The following is a 19,398-nucleotide window of genomic DNA, read 5'->3' on the forward strand; positions in this document are numbered from 1 at the left end:
AGCGGTTTCTATTGAATTAAGTGATAGATACTTCATGTAGAACAACGCAGATTGTACCGGACCACAATTGGCTGTGTACGCTCAAATGCGCTGTACATGAAGTAGTCCTAATAATTCAAAGATGGCGGACGAGGATGTACAGGAACTTGAACAGAGTTTATCACAATTTGTAAGTCTTGCAGCTTGAATGTGGTTAATAAGCAATCGGTATTCTTATACCTATTTCTTTCTGTAGCGCACAGAGGAACCAAATACCCACCTCATCTTAGTAGCTGCTCAGAAGTGCGTCAGTAATGGAAAGTGGAAACAGCTTGTGGAAAGTTTTACTCGGCCTGAACATAAGGTTTGAAATCATTCATAACGGATCATGGTTTCTATTTTACGCCAACCTAAGTTAACCAAATAGTCCATTAATATACTGAAAAACAAGAAAGTGTGCTAATTTTTTTATTATTGTTCTGTTTAGTGGGGAATTTGATTGTAATTAAGCTTATCTTAAATTTTACCTGATTTCACTGTATGTCATGTACTCGTTATGTTAAAGGATGCTTTGGAATTTGTTGGCTGGGAACTTATTGGAGTCATATCTCAAGCAGTTGTTGATGAGTTTGAATCAGATGCTTTTCAAGAGTGCAATAAAATTCTCAAAATAATTGCTGAGGTGAGGAAATAAAATTAATTGTGCATGTTACTGAACAGCATTTAAGTATCTTTCAATTGTATTAGGAAATAAATAACGGAACAATGTTTACATGGCCTGATCCAAACACAAAAGAAAGTTTGGTAAAAGTTATGTGAGCCCTCATCTACTACTTGGGTTTACATAATTTTTGCCCAAAAGGGATGGCTAATTTAGAAAAAGAACAATATTTTAAGTTTGCAAGACATAGTTCAATGAACCACCTATCATTTTCAGGTAAACAGCCATGTTCAAATTTGAATAATCATTAATGTTTATTTAAATACAGATATGAAGTAACGCATCAGGTCGGTGGACCATTTCCGAGTTTCTTTTACCTCTGTTTTAAACCTTTCACATGGAAACGAGTTTGATTTGCAAGACAATGAATGTGAAAGAACAGGCTGTGCTCTAGAAGTGTCACAGGCGACTAACTTTTACCTTTGGGTGACAGGGAAACTCTTTTCTTTTTTCATATAAGCTTTAGTACTGAGCACCCAGGATTTCATGGTTAGGATCCTTTGGGCTCCTCCAAATTTTAGACCACAGCCCTTGAAGAAATCTCATTTCCATATGGAAGGTTGTGCACCATAAGACTCATTTTAAAACAGAGGTAAAAGCAACTCGGGAATGGCATATTCAAGTAGTGCCCAGGGTAAGGACAAATAACTTATATGTAGGTAAAATGCCCCATGGTGAGAACACTATCTACACCACTGGCTTTGGCAAATGTTATTTAATGAAAATGATAATTCGTCTGATACTGACAGAGATGCAGTGCAAAGGAGGTCTGTATTGGGATATTAGAGCAGCTTGAATCTGAGACAGCTTGCAACTTGAAAAAGTTTGTTGCTTTGTTGGAAGCACTTCAAATAGGTAGGTGAATCAAAATACAATTTAAGTATTACTGAATTGGAGTACTTTATCTTTTTAGGACTTCCATAATAGATATTAGCTAATTAATTGCACAACTGTAAAACATAATTATCAGTTTTTCTAAGTTACAGACACAGTGATTGTTTTTCTCTCACGTTTCATTATTTAATATTACTGAACCAAGTAAATCCATTAACTTGTAATAAAACTCATTGAAATAAGTACTTGGAGTTTATAATTTTATAATAAAATTTATTTTCTGTTTTGCAGCAATAGACAGGTTGAAGGAGAGGAAATCAAAACTTGTTGGTATGGTGCTACCTTGCATTGCTCAATATATCAGAGGTATTCAATTAACAGATGAAATAGTGGATCAAAAAGAGTCTGGCAGTGAACGTCCAGCAGTGCCATGTGTTATGAAACATGTACTGGATTTTCTCAGGCCATTTGTGCAAGAAGTCAATATGAAGTCATCATCCTCAGAAATAGTAAGTTATAGATAACTTTTGCTATTAATTTGCTACTATCTATTATTGATCCTGGATGTTGTTTCAAAATAAATTTGTACTTTTTGCACATGGTCAAAGCATTACTTTATCTGTAAATCAACAGAGATCAAAACTGGCACAAGATATTGCAGGCAAAATGTTTGTGCAAGCAAATAAATTTTACCTTTTGATGATCAAAATGAACAAGAGATTTTTATTTCAACTTCTTGCAGTGTTTTCTAAAAGAATTAGAAACTACATGTACTTTCTTTGTGTCTCCACTGAGTTAGAGAAACACTTGTGAGAACTACAAAAATGTTGTGGAAATACTCTCCTATACATCATATTCCCACTGCATTCTTGAGATTTCTATCACATGATAGTTGATAAGGGTGCAGCCCTTGTCAACTATCACACATAGAAATCAGGAACAAAATTTATTAATAAATAAATCTAAATATTGTTTTAGTATAAATCTACCAGTCGTTCAAGAGTTAAACAACATTCCTCTTCGAGACTCTTTGAAAACCCCACAAAGCAGCTGCCACTTTGTTGACAATCACGCAGTGCCAGGTTACTCATAACATAACCAATCAGAGAACAGCATTTGTAATAGTACCCTGGAAGATTTATACTAAGATTTGATAGAAACCTGGAAAATGTTTGCCATTTCTTAAATAGTAACAAAATAATATTGTTTCTAATCTGTTGTTATTGCTAAATATGTTTGTTTATCTTTTAGTCTTCCTCAAGTTCATACATCACTAGTTTGAAAACAGACATTACCAAATGGTAGGTACAAAATTGTGCTCATTTTCAGTATTCCTTTTATTTTGTACTGTGTAGCTCTGATGAGCATCTTTATCACATTTGGGGGAAATATGTTTAAATTTCAATTGAAATATACTGATATTGAAGTAATTTTTTCTTGATCTTAGATGTTGCTTACAAATAAATTTATACTTTTTGCACAGCAACAACGTCATCAGTACAGTTAGAAGTGTCTACAGTAGTTTAATTCACAGGGGATGCAAGCAGCGAAAACTGGAAGTATCGCTCCACGCAGAGAGTTTTGTCTGCAGTTTACAATGGCATGAGTTCCTGTCATAGAAAGTGTAAGTCGGTTATCATCTCTTCTAATGAGACACCTGCCAAATGTCGTTGTCAGATCTGTGTCCAACCTATTTACTGCGTAAGATCTTGTTGCGAGATCTTGTGGTGAAAAACAGGATTGCCATGGTGCCAAGGAAAAGGTTTGCACTCTTCACTTGCGTCATCAACGATGATGTATTGTACTTGTTCTTGCAATACTGGTGTGTCCTAAGTAGCTGTATTTGAATAGAATGTCCTGGTCAATTCTTCAAGAAAAATTCAGCGGTGTCAAGTTTCCCAATGAATTTAAGAGCGATTGGAAAGAAGATCACTTCGGCCGGCTGATAGAGACAATTATGACGGTAAGGCCTACTCTGAATATTTCGAAATTGTGGCTTTCATTTGGTTTGCTGGCCTTTTTGTTATGCTAACAGCTAGAAAATAACTTGTCATCAGAAACAAGTGCATTTGCGTGTTTAAAATTGTTCAACAACGTTTGCAAATTGCATGTTCAGTGACCGGTGGATGAGAGAAAGGTCAACAAATTTAGATTTTGCCATAATGACACCAAAAGCTACTGGAAAGAGAGGTTGTGCTTGCCCCAAGGTCTCGCCAAGTCTGCAATAAATTTGTCAGAATGCTGACATCGATACACAGCTTAATGTTTTGTTCATCAGAACAGTGGGTACACACCTCATACAGTTCCATGTAATGCGAAAGAAATAATCACACGGCTTAATGTTTTGTCCATCAGAACTGGCGGGTACAGAACTCATACAGTTTGATGTAATGCGAAAGAAATAATCATGTGGCTTAATGTTTTGTCCACCAGAACTGGCAAGTGACCCACCTCATACAGTTGGATTTAACACGAAAGAAATGATCACGCAGCTTAGTGTTTTGGCCATCAGAACTGGCAGGTGACACACCTCATACAGTTTTATGTAACGCGAAAGAAATAATCACACAGCTTAGTGTTTTGTTCAGCAGAACTGGCAGGTGACCCAGCTCATACAGTTCAATGTAACACTGAAGTAATAATCACGCAGTTCAATGTTTTCTTCGATGTAACATGGCGCTACTGTGAATCATTTGCTAGTGCATCAATGAGCGAAATAGCAAGCACAAAAACACTGTCCGTATCTTCCACTACCAGCTGGATCTAGAGAAAAGTATTTAAGGTATTCTGGGTTCAGTTCCCTCAGATTGATTTTGGATTCATTGGACGCATGTTTTTCTGTGAGACCTTCATTGCGATTTTGTTTACAATAATAAAATTATTAGTTGTTGTTCCTCTTGAGGGTATTTTCACTTCAGATTGCTTTAAAAGCTTCCCTGTTTTTTGGAATCTTTTGAGAAGGTAATGCATTTTGAAGGGGACAGGAGAGGTTTTCCTTGTTCACTTGAAGTTCCAATTGCTGAACTATTGCTTCAGCGTTCGCTTCCTGTCATGTAGTGGTCTCTGCAGATGTATCCATTTGATCATTATTTCATCTGTCATACAAGGGACCTGACCGAATAAAGGAACTAATGTCTGTGTGTGAAACAAGAGCACGCATCAATTATATTTTGATGGTGTATATTAGTTGGTCCTTTGTATTTCTCTGTTCTCATATTTATTCCCCTTCATCTGGTGTCCTTCAGACCTAATGACATTTATATGACAGTGAAACAGATTATAACACCTTGCTCAGCTCAAGGCGAAGGAGCCTGGGGTTAGGTATGTTAGGAATGCTAGGAAACTTTCCTAGCATTCCTCTGTGGTACTTCCAGTTTTTGCTGCTTGTGTCCCCTCATGCAGTGTTTTTGTTTGCAACCAGAGATAAGTATTTTAGCAGTTAGCAGTTAGTGATCAGTGATATTGCTACATTTCAGTTGATGGCTCTCAAGTGATGGCACACCCGTCTGGTGGTTGATTTTTTTTAGTTTCAATCATAGTGCACTTGTAGCATGTAATCTAGTATGCATTGCATGATGTGCAGAACCTGCATGCAATAACGAAAGTGGGCACTGTCCTTTGGAAATGTGGTTAAAGACACCCTCTTGTGTTTGATGCCATTATTAAAAACCAAGATTTTAAACCAGGTCACATTTAAAAAAGGTCCAAAATTGTGCTTTGTTTAATTACATATACTTATTGATCACTTTCGTGCAGCTTGATTCAACTCCTGGATTACCCACTAGTTTTCTTAGATTTAACAAAGGATGGTATAGAGACGATGGACTCGGATGATGAGAACAGTGAATCAGATCGCAAAAGCAAATCTTCTTCAGAGATATCATCCTACAGACAGTTTGCACAAGAGATTATGGTATGTATATCTTTCACTGTCAACGTGTACATTGCATAATAAGTGACAATGAATTGTTAAGTCAAAAAATGAATTAAAAGATAGAGAGGTGTTTGCAGTAAAGTTGCTAAAAATGAAAGCGTTATGACTTAATAACTGATTTAATGAAAAGTACAAGCGTACCAATGACCATGAAAATAGGTTCATTGTGCAGTTTGTAACATTTCTTGTAATGTTTATTCATTTTTATTACAGAGGTTTATCCAGCTGGCTAGAGGATCATATGTATACTTTGTGGAATACATTTGGAAAAATAACCAAAGAGAGGAAACAACAAGCAAAGCAAGAAATGGGGATGTAACTTCTGAGGAAACATTAATGATTGATGAAGATGAGGAACAAGGTTAGAAAATGTTCATAATAAATTTAGAAGCTGCCATTCCTTCTTTTCTATTGTCAAAATGTAACTTTTTTGGATGTGACCAGAGAGATACAGCAACAACCCTTTGCATGAATTGTGTGCCTACGATGGTAGATTATATACTTCTTGCAATTTTGCTGCAAAGGACTGACTTGTAACTTGTCAATATTAATAGTGTCATAGTTGCAAGTTGAAGTAAATGTATCTGTGGTACACATTCCCAGTTTTGTTGTACCTAACCTGTTACATAATAATAATGCAAATTTAATACAAGGGAACAAAATGTATTTGTGGAATTGTTTGTTTTCATGCGAAGATTTGACTTCTATACTTTTACAGGAAAAACCAATTTTTCCCTAAGTTTTGATCAACTATTTAATTGGTTGTCACTCAATTAATGTTAATAACAAAGTCAAATCAAAGAATTCTCATTTTGGGGGTTTACATCTATGGTTGAAGCATTCAGCATTTCCTTACATCATTCATTGACCCTTCCTTCTTGGGATAGCATGGTTCTATTTCAACATGTTCTACCTCAGAGGACAAGATTATTCATTTCCATAGTCAACCTCTATCCTTACTTGGATTTATTTTACGACAGTGTTTAGACAGGGGTTAAAAGAGTGTTAATTAAATAAAAGGTTTTCATTCCTCACTGGTAGACATGTGTATATCTGGGTTTTTTTGTTGTTTGTTTTTTTTCTTCTCCTTCTTCTTCTTTTTTTTCATTCAAACACCTTTTCATTTCCTTCTATTAAATATTGTTCTTCCTCATTTTGTCCTTTCTTCAAGGGAATACGTTGTATCCAATGTTAGGTCTCAGCTGTTTTGTTTATTTGCTTCTTGTGGAGGAGATGGAAGACATGAATTTTCCTGCAGTTTTTAGGTATAATTTCTTGTGATTTCCTGTTTGTGTTTCTGGCTCTAGGTTTCCCCTTTTCTTCATAAGACAATATTATTATATGGCAGTCTTTTCATTAACTTGTTTGATACACTGCAAACTAAAATCTCTTGGTTCTAATGTTAAACCTTTTGTGAAATGGAATTTGAGGACTTTTAAATGCAGAATGCATGTCAGATGTGACCAGAAACCGATCAAGAACTTGCTTCAACAAATTTGTTGCAAGTGACTTATAGCCAACTTTTGTATACACTGTTATATACAAATTTGTGCCCAGCCATTAGCATGGCAGTTAACTACAATGGTTTGCTATTCAAACAAGAAGTTTAATTTGTAATTTATGTTTGCTTTGTACACCCAGCTTCAGATATTTACTGAGAATTAATATGAAAAGTATCATCTTTCTTCTAAACAGGTGAGTGACATTATCTTGACATGGCATTATTTTTTATAAGGTATTACCATAGTTTCGTCATACGAAATAAACATGAAGCCTTTGGAGGGTTTTCATTGCTAATCAACTAGAATTTTGTAATGAAAGTAGGTTCTCAAACTCATTAATAATTCATCAAGTTTAAACAAAGGAAATCATGACCATGACAGTGTTTGGATATCTGATCTTAATTAGCAAAGATTTTTACGATTTTTTTCTCCGTTTTCTCCTTAGTGTTAGTTTCGATTGAGAAGATATATCAAACACTCAAGACAGTGTTTGACCACATTTCCAAACACCTCAAAGTTCGTCAAAAATACTCCGCTGCGCGTCGTATTTTCAACTCTCTTCTCGGTGTTTGGAAATGTGGTCAAACACGGTCTTTCATCTTTGATATATTGCTTGAAGACATCCAGTTACTCTTGATATTTAAATTCTTCTCTACATACTTATTTAACTTAAAGACTTTCCTTAATGGTAGCGTTTTCCGACTTTAATTATTAGATAAAATTGTTTCCTCAAAAAACTTCCACTTTTCTTTAAACAAATTCGTTTTATTCAATTTGAAGTATATAAGTTATATTTAGTTACCAAAATTCTTAAAAAGTGATTCAAGGAAGGTAATATTTCTTTACATCGACAAGTCCACAAGAAAGATTTTCCTAAAATTACTATGTAATTAAATAGATCCATCTCCTCCTTAAAAGACCCAACAATAACATCGCAATATGTAAGCAAGAGGCTTCTGCAACTCTTGATTTTACTCAAAATTTTTTCATTAACCTCATGCCAAAAAGAATTTGAATAAGTATGTAGAGAAGAATTTACATTAACTATTTTCATAACTAATTCCATATGGTGTCATTGTTAACTTTTGTAACCAAACTTTATTCATTCTTCAGTAAATAAATTGTTGAAAAAATAATTGCAATTGTTGTAATTGTGGAAATAAATAAATTAAAAAAAACTGTAATTCAATTTGACTGGTGTAATTGTATTGTAACACATGTATTGTAAGTAGTGCAAGTTAATAAAGTGTAAGCATGGTGTAAGAAGTAAGTATAGTGTAAGTACTTATGTAAGTATAATATATAGTGTTGTAAGCAGTGTAAGCAACAAAAAAATTAATTTTCCTTTTTTTATTATTTTTTTTTTTTTAGTATGGGTTTGAATAATTAATGTAGAAACAATAAAAAAAACATTGTAAGTAAATGCACTTTATATTAATTAGTGTTATTGTACTGTAATAAATGTATTGGAAGTAGTGTAAGTTTTTTTTTTTTTTTTTTTTTTTAAGTAAGTATAGCGTAAGTATATTTGTAAGTATAAACAGAGGTGCTGTAAGTAGTGTGAGTGTAAATCCTGTAAATAAAATTGAATTGCAAAAAAAAAAAAAAAAAAAGTTACTCTTGATATTTAGAGCGGTCCTCAATTGAGTGTCAAAAGTAATCAGGCAACTACTTTGGTGTTGATTTTGTTTTTACTAAAGTTTGAGATTGGCTGAGTAGTCTAATTGGTAAGTAATTGGTTTGGTTTTACGATACTCAATTGAAAACCACTCTAATCAAGAGTTGTTGTAGGTTTCAAGCTTGGTTTGGTGTCCAGTGAAAAGCCAACAGCAACAGCAACAACAACGACAACAACATGTGATGACTATGTGAATTGACTGTCATTCCAATTAAAAAACTGGCAAACATTTTTCAAGATACACAATCGAAGATTTACCTCTACTGTTACTTCTTATTTACTTTTCAGAACGGAACACTCTGCTATTTACAAGGGCTTGGTGTGTATTTTGCGAGTGCTTGTGTTTTCGAAAATATTTCTGTTTTTTTTTTTCTTCAGTTGCTAATGTCCCAAATTGAAACGTGTTCATGTAGCCTGTTAATAATTTATTTCTTTACTCTCAGGAACTCTTGGATACATTGTCAAAAAGGTTAAAAGAAAAGAGTTTGGTGTACAGCCACAATGAGTTTAAAGACATAACAGATATTGTGAAGGTGCTGTTCGCTTTTGGATATAGCTATATAATACATGCTTGTTGTTGTTCTCAAATCTTCCGGTTGCCTGGACGGGTTTGTCAAATCTCGTAGATCCAAAGAGAAATGCTGTCTTATTTTGACCAATTTTTGGGATACTATTTTTTAGTTGGAACTCGGGATGTTTCTCTCAGTATTGTATTTTTAAGTTCGAATCATCAAAACTTTTGTATTAGCCGTTCTCAGTGGCTAGACAAGAATTTTCCTTCAAAACAAATTGCCAAACTCTTGGATTTGGATTTTTGTAGGTTGACATCTTTGAACTCAGTAGAGAGACTTTATACCTGTTTGTTTTCTTTCGTTTATTTCCAGGCCCTTATAAACGTTATGACAATGTGTTCATCTAAGAAATTGGTAGGTACTTGTCGAGTTCTTCTTTTCAATGACTGTTAGAAAGTGTTACTTGTGTATACTAAGGGCTGTTTTTCTTTTGCCTTGCAGAGATTAAAGGGAGTTCGAGTCCTTCCAAATCTGGTGTCAAAACTAGACACGAGGAGTCAATACGGATTGTTATAGTAAGTGTTGCCCATGTCAAGTCAGAGTATTAAGGTAATAAGGTGTGTGGCTTGTTCTTGTAACCAATATAACGCGCGCTCTGATTGGCTAATTGTAGGGCATTATTCTTCCGTAATGCCTTCGGGTCGATTACGGACTTCCGAAAACAAAGCAAAAAGCCATATAATAAACCACTTATTGACCTCCAGCGTTCGGTCTTAACGAAACTAATCTCAAACCTCGACCTTGCCGTATTGACCCTGCTATCGCTCGGTCAAAATGGCAAGGTCTCGGTCTGAGATTTTTCCCGTAAAAACCTCACTCTCGGTTGATAAGTAGTTGTTAACTGTCCTTAAGACGTCAACTAAACTTTGTCTAGTTAGTACTCTGTTTCTGCAAGTGTTTCAAGGCAACTGATTTTGAGCTTCCACATAGAGTTCAAACTTTTTTGGTCTTCCTTTTCCGTCTTTTATTCCAATGTGCTGCCCATGTAGTATCATAGCTGACAGTTTGAAACCTTTTCTCTCGTAGCACCATTCTTCAGGACAGCAATCATGCTGGAGTGGCTGGACTGATGATTTATCTCTTAAAGGAACAAGTTAACCAAGCCCTTGGTGTAAGATGTAACATCTTGTTACTTGCTACTTGAACTAAAGATAAGCTATGAAGATGTATTATAAAATGCTTATTTTAAGAAAGTGTCGTACTTTCTTGTAAAACACTAAATAACGTTCTTAAATAACGCAACAGACAAATGAAACTCAAAAAAAAACAACGTCAAACCAGCGCCAAGCGTAGGAAAACTCGCGCGAGCCTGGTCTTGATTCAGAGTGGTTTTGGTTTTACTTCATTTGAGTGTCGAAAAGTGATTGGTTTTGTATTACTGCGCTACATGATTGGGTTAAAAAACTCCCGCCACTTTTTTCATCCACTAGAAGTGAAACCAAAACCAATCATAACTCGTTTGCACGAGTTTTTCCGCGCTTTACGTCAACTACGTGTAACGACTTCGAGTTTTGATTGGTTCACTGTATTGTCTATGTCCTTTGTGATTGGCTAGAGTGATAACTTTGGTTTTGGTCATACGACGCTCAATTGAAAACCACTCTAACGGCTTGTTTGATTGGTCAGAGTACATTGCAAGAACCAGTCATAGAATTCGGCAAATCCAAATCCAAACCAAACACTCAATGATTACTTTCGACAGTCATAAAACTCTCCTTGAGTAACTTTCATTGGGAAAAAAAACAAAGCTCAAACAACTCCGCGCACGACGCACGTGACGCGCACGACCAAGGAGCAGCACCTGGGGACGAGGCAATCACCTTCTTGTATCATTTGTTTGTAGTCGTCGGTAGATGAGGCCTGGTTCCAAGGCAGTCGTCTGATGTCAATACTTCAGCTAGTTTTCAAACCTCCCTTAGAAGCAGGGACCGAAAAGGACCTGGTGCAAGAAACCGATAGGTAAATCAATCCGAATTTAAAATGTCAAGTTTCCAGCGCCTTTCCACCCTTGTCAATTAAATAAGGGTTCTTCTTTTTCTTGCGTTTTGCAGTCATAGTCATAGTAATTTTTCTTGGACAATTCTGTCCAAGGGGGAAAGGTGCAATGAGGTTAACCCTATGTAAAGCACCAACCCGTGAGACAAGGCCAGACTACAACACCGGGAACTCCGTGCCCTACTCTTTTCGATCTTTTTATTTTCTGTCATTTAACCCTGCTTTTAAACCTTCTTGATCTCTTTTCTTAGGATTATGGCAGCTCTTAATTGCTTGAGGTTTATCCTTCTTAGAGACGAGAGTGACAAGGTATAGCATCATATATGTCCGATCTAAATTGCGGCATCATCTACCTCTTCATTAACATAATGGTGATTACTTTTTGGACGCTTTTGTACGTCTGTAAATTGGGTTCCCTGTTGCGCTCAAAGGAGGTCTGACAGGTATAGCTGCGCGGAGTGGTCTTACCTGTCGAGCAACAGAAGAAGCCAATTCAAAGCTGTCAAAAAGATGGCTATGGGCCTACGTCTGGAAAGCGCAGCGTTGGGTTCTCTCAGGAAGGGTCGCAAAAACCAAACGAACGAACGAACGAACGAACGAACGTATAGGAAAGTTGGAATTTCGATTTCGGAACGTTCTGAGTAATATGTTACTCATTGTAAGTTTACTTTTAATTGTAATTTTAGCTTTTTAGCCTTGTTATTCCGTTTGTAATCTTGTCAAGCGCATTTGAACATTTTATGAAATTTGCGCATAGGGTGGCAACGAGGCTCTTTCAGTCTAACCGGTCTTTTGCGGCCTTCTCGATTGTGTTCCAACATAGATGATGTTGTTGTATCTCTTCCTCTACTGTCCTGCGCCATTTGGACTACTCGTAGTCTATTTTTGGTCTGCCTCTTTTCCGATTTCCTTCTGGTGTCCAATGCACAGCAGTCTTAGTGATAGAAGTTCTTTCCCTCCGTAATACGTGCCCAATCCACCTCCGACGCTGTTGCTTCAGGATTGTTCTCATTTCATCCTGTTCAGTCTTTTGTAGAAGGTCCTTGTTTGAGATTACATTACTATTAGCTCTTAAATTCCACCAGTAGCTGAAATTACGTTTTGCAGGAGCGTCAATTATTGCTGTTCATTCAGACTTACATAAATTCATGGCCATTTTATTATTATTATTATTATTATTATTATTATTATTTTATCAACGACAGACAAGAGTTTGGGAAAACTTTACAGCCATTGAAAAGGATTTCATGGAGCCTCTGAGACAGGTATTAACAGTAACCAGAATACAATACCAAGCAGAGCTTACAAACAAGCGGGATGAAATGGCTGGAAATAAAAGTAAGAATGTTTTGCCTAATGATTAGAAGTCGAGCCATTACTAACTAAAATCCCTTCTTCCTAGTTTCAAATCCTTCCCGGCTAGAAGCCTATTAGTTTGGTGATACTCCAGATATAAACCCACAACTTCCCAAATTTAGTGGAGGCGCGGTGGCCTCTAGCTCATGGTTAGTGAGCTCGACTCTGGATCGAGCAGACCGTGTTCAAATCCTGACCTGGGTCATTGCATTGTGTTCTTGGGCAAGACACTTTATTTAACTATCCCATTTTTTTATGCATCCGGATTCCATGAGATGTTTTTATTGCAAAAATTGAGGGACCTTTTTTCTGTATTCATTAGGTAAAAAGGCGCAGCAGGGAATAGAATTTAGTGTTAAGAGTCCTGATGGAAATTCACTAGGACTATTGCCACTCAGTGACCAGTGCGAGGTGAGTTCGTAACAGTAATTCCTCTTTCTGATTCTCATACATTTCTTGTGATTGTTACATTAACAATCTTTGTTCTTCTAAGTTTGATTTTAGAACACTTAAGGCCAAGTCCGATAGGAAATCGAGCAATTCAGTTTTTAATGGACAAAAACCTTGTACCAGAATAACTCTAGGTATATTGCCGTCCTTTTTGCATTTCTTAAAAGTTAAAATATAAATAGTTGCTTGAAATAACACAGAAAAACAATTTCCCATGGGAATTCAAGAAAATAAATTTCAAAGTTCAGAGAAATTGTGCAAACACAGGAAGAATTTCATGATCAGTTTTATTTCACCAGTACTATCAACTGTTTCATAGGACCTGCAAATTTTGTTTTGTTAGAAATGATTTCTTTTGAGAAAATATTTAAAACAGTCACAGATAAGTTAGCAATACAATGTAAATAATCTCGGTACAAAGTTTTTGTCCGCCTGTTACTCTAACTTGTGGTATATTTCTTCTTCATTCCTCTGTCTTATTCTCATACATTTCTTGTAATGCCGCGGTTTGTTTTGAGCCGAATTTGTAGGTACATCAACACCATATTCCCTTGTGTTCTATTCCTTAACTTCTTTGTTCTTATAAATTGGATGTTAGTTCCTGCGAATGATAATTAGGTCTAAAGGCTTAATTTGGTAAAAAAAATTCGTGTAAAAGCTTCTGAAAAGTCACTGAAGGTCTGAAAGGATCTTACAAGAATCTTATTGACAGTCGTTAAGTTCCTCGTGTTTAATCCCTAAGCTTCTTCCACTCTGTTCCAGTTTGATTGTCAAAGCCATTCGTTGAACTTCAATTGAATGTTTGAAGTTCAATAATTTTCTGCTTGTTCTAAATGATTTAATATTCAAATGTGCTTTTAAATTCATTTTTCGCCTGTGTTTGATTTGTACGAAGGCGCTGCAATCTGGCCTGTACTCTTTGGACATGATGGAGAGTGTGTTGGCCAGAATCTCAGAAATTGCGAGCAGTAGAGCCAGAGGTGGAAAATGAGATTCCTTGGGGTCTGCGTCGCGATGTGACCGGCGTGTTGCCTGCAGCGGGGTCAGTGTGGTGAAAGCTAATGAAGATTTTCCAAGACGTGGAAAGATACCCGGAATTTCGAGTGACACAGTTAAACAGTATCAACTGTATCAATTATCCATCTCTGACTCGTAGCGGGTTGAAGACAACATTCAAGTTTCAGATAACAGTCACGCGCCCTTACCAATCACGCGGTAGTGAACAGTCGATAGGAACTTTCACATGCGTGTATAAACTATGCATGAACTGTTAATGAACACTGATTTCCTCGCGCATTATGAAAACGCTAATCAAAGACATTACACAGAGCTAAGGCATCAGTGCGACATTTTCGCCTCGAACGTATTAAGAAGTGTCTCTCTCGGTACGCTCCATGATAGCTGTTATTTGGGTCATCAAGAGGAGTGTCCAAGGGTGATAGGGTATTTTGGGGGCACGGGTCGGTTACTGTTGTACTGCAAGTGGAGGAGAAAGTGCTTTTCAATTCTCTCCCTGGTCCTCACTATACCAATTCAATTTAGGCAGCGCTCGAAGCATATTACACCGCACCGTAGAATCCCAGTAATAAGCCTACCCAAAAATACCCCCTTCTCCTCCAACGAAAGCCCCAGACTGTCCGGCGTAAAACGCGCTCCCCTCATGGACTAATATTTAGTTTAACCTCCCACACCCCCCACCTTAGACCTTTTAGAAAATGCTCAGGGACATGTAATGTCCACTTGGGCACTGTAGAGCTTCTCTTTTGCTTCATACTCTCAGTTCAGAGGGTTTTACCAAGTATTATTCTTATTTTCACCAAAGCAAAATTCAGATGCAAGATTTCTTCCAAGTGTAAACCCAAACAATATTTAAACGTGATTTTCTTCCGATAAAGTGTAAGGCCATTTTAAAATCACGCCATCCTGAAAGTAAGATCACTATTAAAGATTATAAGCAAAAGTCTAGTCGAGAGCTCATTCTAAGAAAATTTAAAGGTAATGTCAACAAGGTGTCTTAAAAAGTGGTAGCCCTTCCTCGGAAACCCAGAGACAATTAATTGGGGTGGGACGAAGTGAATCGGGCAAAAGTTTAAAAGAACGCCAATCTTGTAAACTTTTCCCGCTGCAGTTTTTGTCGGGTTTCGTCCAGCTCTTAATTTTGCAGTGGTCAAAGAATGTTATGGGGAAAACTTTCACACCCATAATTGTTTCCTGTTGCCCACAACTTTACAAACAGCGGCCAAAATACGAGAAAAATGTGATTAGGTGGGCTGATATATAGTGACATCTAATCGCTTTTCAGCTCAGCAACTGTCAAGCAGACGCTAATTACCATGGTAATATTAAAATTTTGATTTTTATTATTTGATAACGCCGTTTCACAGAAGCGAAAACTTTCTACATGATATTGAGTCCTAAGCAAGGACAATACCGATCTAGAAATTGAACTATAAACTAATAAATAAATAGTGTACCTTTTTCTGAAATGATGTTAAAATCGTTCTAGTGCACTGAACCAACCAATAAGGTTTGTCACAAAACGGCTTCAAAATAAAGAAATTTTAGATATCTTTGTTTCGTATGATGTTTTAGGTTTTAGAATGGAAGAGTAACATATGGCCGTTATTATATTTGTTGCGTTAAAAACGGGTTCCTTCCGGCGAATTGCCAACTTAAAAGAATTTTGCATCTTTCGTTAGTTTTACGCAAGGTTCATAACAGACAAAGATGTCTGATGGTGAGGAGAATGAAATAATCAGGTCTATTTTGGGATCGCAAACCGCTGAAGAACTGGAAAATCAACTTAGTTCTGCAGTTAAGAAAAAATGAACTATCACAACCCAAAAGGAAAGCAGAGAGACTGACAAGAAGAACGCCGTCACGAAAGGAGCTTGATTTGCCAACCGTACAACCACCGTCAGCACATGGTCTACGCAAAACAAAAGGTGAGGGAAATTATGGGGGAAAGTCGAGTTCCGCACGAAGTAAATTTGAAAGCATGGCTCTATATGGTGATAACTTTGAGCGTTCAACGAAAACACTAGCAATAAAAAATACACTTAAATCGATTGATGGAACCGGAAAATATGGTGGCAACTGCTTAGAAAGCAGGGAAAATGCCAGTGTTAGGTCGCCAGTGTTTTGTGGACCTTGCTTCAGGCCGTGGTCAAAAGGAAAGAAGACAAGGAAGTACATCACACGGGGCCACTACAACCAACCAGAAGCAAATGTTCAGTGATTCTATTTAAAGCATCAGCGCTCAAGGAGCGATTGTTTCAACCTAACTAAGGTTCTAAGCGAGGTTCACGAGATCAGCAGGTTCAATGAAAACCACGTCAAAAACGAATTGGTTCCCACGACGACGAGTTTTGAAATTTTGATGCCAGCACTAGTTAATAGAGAGGACCTGTCTAGTAGCTACATGTAAGCAGAGGCCCTGGGAAACAAAGGAGTGGCCCAGAGCAGGAGTCATAATCGGGGACGGAGACCGTAAGCCTTGGGATCCGCGCGCACCTATGATATGGGACAATTTTTCTATTTTTAGAACAAATTGCGCCATCCTGACGTCATATATCCGCGCGGATCCACGCACATGTCGGGGGCTCTCGCGGGGATGTTGTCACGTTGCGTAATCAAGTGGTGAGAGTTGAGAGACCTTGAGAAATTATCTTGCGTATTCTTCACAGCGATGGCAGGGAATAAGGCAGGGAATACGAACCAGGGCGCTTATATGTAGTTTTATGCTCTGAGCTAACGGAAAAGGTGGGCTTTTCAGGGTCGAAAACACTTTCATCTCGCGCTGGGAATGAATAATAAGATCTACTCACTCTAGTTGTAAGCTTACGCGTATGTTTTTGCGTTTGTTCTAATTTAAGAATATAGCAAGAAAACTCTCTACTCTGGTATCGAGTTAATTTGTGAGTTTCTCAGACAATGGTTAATCATAACCAAAACCTGTTTTGATGGTTTTTTATTGTTTTTTGCTGTGTAATGGAAAAGCTGTTAATCTTCAACGTATGTGAAATTTAAAGTGGAGTAATGTACAGCTCATGTAAAAGAAGCATCCGTCGGAACACAGCCTGGTCAGCGATATATATAAGTTTAAAGCGGAACATACTTAAATTCGACACTGTCTTACTTCACTCAAACTGGAGCAGCTTACGACGAAAATACTTAAGCAAAATTCCAACAGACGTAAACGCGTTGAGTTGTGGGCCAAAAACATGAAAAACTTCGGGAATTTTGTACGCCATTTCCCCCGCGCGACATCCGCAAAAATCCTCGCAGCATGTACGCCCGTGTGCCGCAGGTGATGGCGCAATTTGTTCTAAAAATAGAATTATTGTCCCATATCATGGGGACAACCCCAATACTAGAAATGGCGCGCGCTTACAGTCTCCGTCCCCGATTATGGCTCCTGCCCAGAGAGAATGTCTGACAAGCGATTTCCAGTCAACGTGGACGCTTCCAAAAACAGATGTTCCCTGTGAGAAGGGAACAATGCTTGAAAAGGCTTCTTCGGCAACAACTTATGTCATGTTACGACTTAGGACCTGTTATTGAGCCTTTTGACGTGATTGTGGAGATGCATTGAGTCGCAAAAACCAGCTCGGACAGGTGAAGGTTACACCTGATTTTCCAACAAGGAAACAAGAGATTTTCCCATTTGCTGTGCCATATTTACGACTTCCATTGCTACCTTCGTCACGAAACGACCTAGTGAGGATATCACACCTGCTGACGAAGTGTGAACTGTTTCCATGGAAACTTCAAAACATCAAGTTGGAGAGTAAAAACAAGCGAGGCTTGAAAATAACCGTCGACACCATCGCTAGAGAGAGTGAGCAACATAAGAGTACCACGGCTAAGGAGTACGACAAAGCGGCACTTCAGATTTTTGTTCCAGCAAGTAGCTGACGTAATTTAAATGCAAACGTTTTACGACCTGGTCCAAAGTGATGAAACCTCTTCTCCCATTGGTTCCCACATTTCAAGGTTTTATTGATATTCAGTACCCTTAAAATCAAATGCACTGGCATAAATACACCTAAAACTGCTGGTTAAATTGGGGTTCTCCACCTTTCCATCCTGTCCCACCGTTTTTTCCCCAAAAAAAGTCAAATAAAATACTGAACAAAAGCAACCAAGAAGAGGAGAAAAAAACTGGACTTCTGATCTGAAGCTCGAACAAAGAAGTCTAAATCATGGCGCAGAGTTCCACTGTCTCCCGAAACAGACGGACGCTAACAGTTCCCACTCTTCAACCCTTTTGATTGTTTTAAACGTAAGCTCACATAATTGTTGAATGAAAGCTTTTGTTCAACAACAAGAATGCTCCCTCAAAATTAGTAAAAGCCCAGGAATTGAGGTTACAAATGAGGTATAAGTAGACGTTAGTTCTCGGACATTCTGAATATCTTCCTTTAACAAACTCTGCCTGTCCCCCCTCCCCCCCCCGCCCACACTTCCGCACTATTTCGCCGATTCGATACAGAACATCAGGCACACTGATCTGCGTAGAACAGTGGTTATGCTCGTGTATTATCCAGAAATGTTTGTACATTTCTTTTCCGCTCTCTGCAATGGCCAATATTTTACTGAAATTTGAAAATAGACGAGCAACCAGGGTTAAACATATTAAGATAATTAAAATGTTCTCTGGCTGAAAAATTTAAGTTAAAATAAGCTTTCGGCTTCCAACCTACAGCGTTTGACGAATGATCAAAATTATTGATTATTTTTCGATCAGACCTTTTTGGCTTGGGTGGTTTGTTTTCCCATTACAGACCACGTGATATCCTCTAGAGAACTGTTCTTTTATCCATCCAAAAATAATTCATTCCGCATATACACGCCTCTATTTAAACTTTGAGGGTTGGGTAGCAGCTCTTGCATGGTCTCATATGAACGTCTTGATACCCTTTGATAGAGCGACAGACTCCGAACAACTGAAAAAATGCCCCTGGCCCCCAAAAATAACAGCTGCTACAAGCTTACGAGAGCTGCTACGCTTCTGAAATTTGAAAGCAAGAGTATCAAAACAAAGTTCTGAAATGGGACAACAAACCAACCCAGCTAAAAATGTTTATTCAACCCTGCGTAATACGTTTAGGTTTTAGATGTCTTCGACAGGCAAACAAACGGAATGGCTCTGCAAATGTAAATTCATTTTTCAATCGACGTTGTCCTCGCGTCGTCGCCGCGGTTGCTTAAACTCCCTAATGGCGACGGAAGACGTACGGAAAGCTTTTAAGACTACTTACCGTATAGCTCGCTTTCCCCATCCGAGCCAAGCAAGAAGAGCAATTTCAGCTCCAGTTGCTGTTGAGTTGATATGGATAATTTTCCGCTTTGCCATTTACTTTTGGAATGGTATG

General features: G+C 37.6%; 1 protein-coding gene across 2 annotated transcripts; it reads left to right on the forward strand.

Moving 5' to 3' along the window:
• The first annotated feature begins 73 nt into the window (after window positions 1-73).
• LOC110067830 (glomulin-like) lies at window positions 74-15,589 on the forward strand. 2 transcript variants are annotated; one of them, XM_089275092.1, is made up of 20 exons: window positions 74-169; window positions 236-343; window positions 545-661; window positions 1,450-1,555; window positions 1,826-2,043; window positions 2,786-2,835; window positions 5,291-5,447; window positions 5,682-5,829; window positions 6,640-6,733; window positions 7,110-7,163; window positions 8,937-8,967; window positions 9,092-9,181; window positions 9,533-9,574; window positions 9,662-9,735; window positions 10,247-10,331; window positions 11,064-11,179; window positions 11,467-11,524; window positions 12,421-12,553; window positions 12,894-12,982; window positions 13,917-15,589. In XM_089275092.1, exons 1-20 carry the CDS (start codon window positions 122-124, stop codon window positions 14,010-14,012), a joined length of 1,914 nt encoding a protein of 637 aa, XP_089131218.1. In that variant the 5' UTR covers window positions 74-121; the 3' UTR covers window positions 14,013-15,589. The 2 variants fall into 2 exon arrangements, 1 of the variants encoding a protein (XP_089131218.1); XR_016202492.1 differs by lacking the exons at window positions 11,467-11,524; window positions 13,917-15,589.
• The last annotated feature ends 3,809 nt before the right edge of the window (window positions 15,590-19,398 follow it).

This window comes from Orbicella faveolata, unplaced genomic scaffold (genome assembly GCF_042242905.1).
Source record: "Orbicella faveolata isolate gen_17 unplaced genomic scaffold, um_ofav_v1 contig_36, whole genome shotgun sequence".
Lineage (NCBI taxonomy): Eukaryota > Metazoa > Cnidaria > Anthozoa > Scleractinia > Merulinidae > Orbicella > Orbicella faveolata.

Coding starts and splice junctions, on each gene's coding strand:
- LOC110067830 (XM_089275092.1), top strand. CDS start 122: ATGGCGGACGAGGATGTACAGGAACTTGAACAGAGTTTATCACAATTT. Junction 662..1,449: donor TTCTCAAAATAATTGCTGAG/GTGAGGAAATAA, acceptor TGATACTGACAG/AGATGCAGTGCAAAGGAGGT. Junction 6,734..7,109: donor AATTTTCCTGCAGTTTTTAG/GTATAATTTCTT, acceptor TTGTACACCCAG/CTTCAGATATTTACTGAGAA.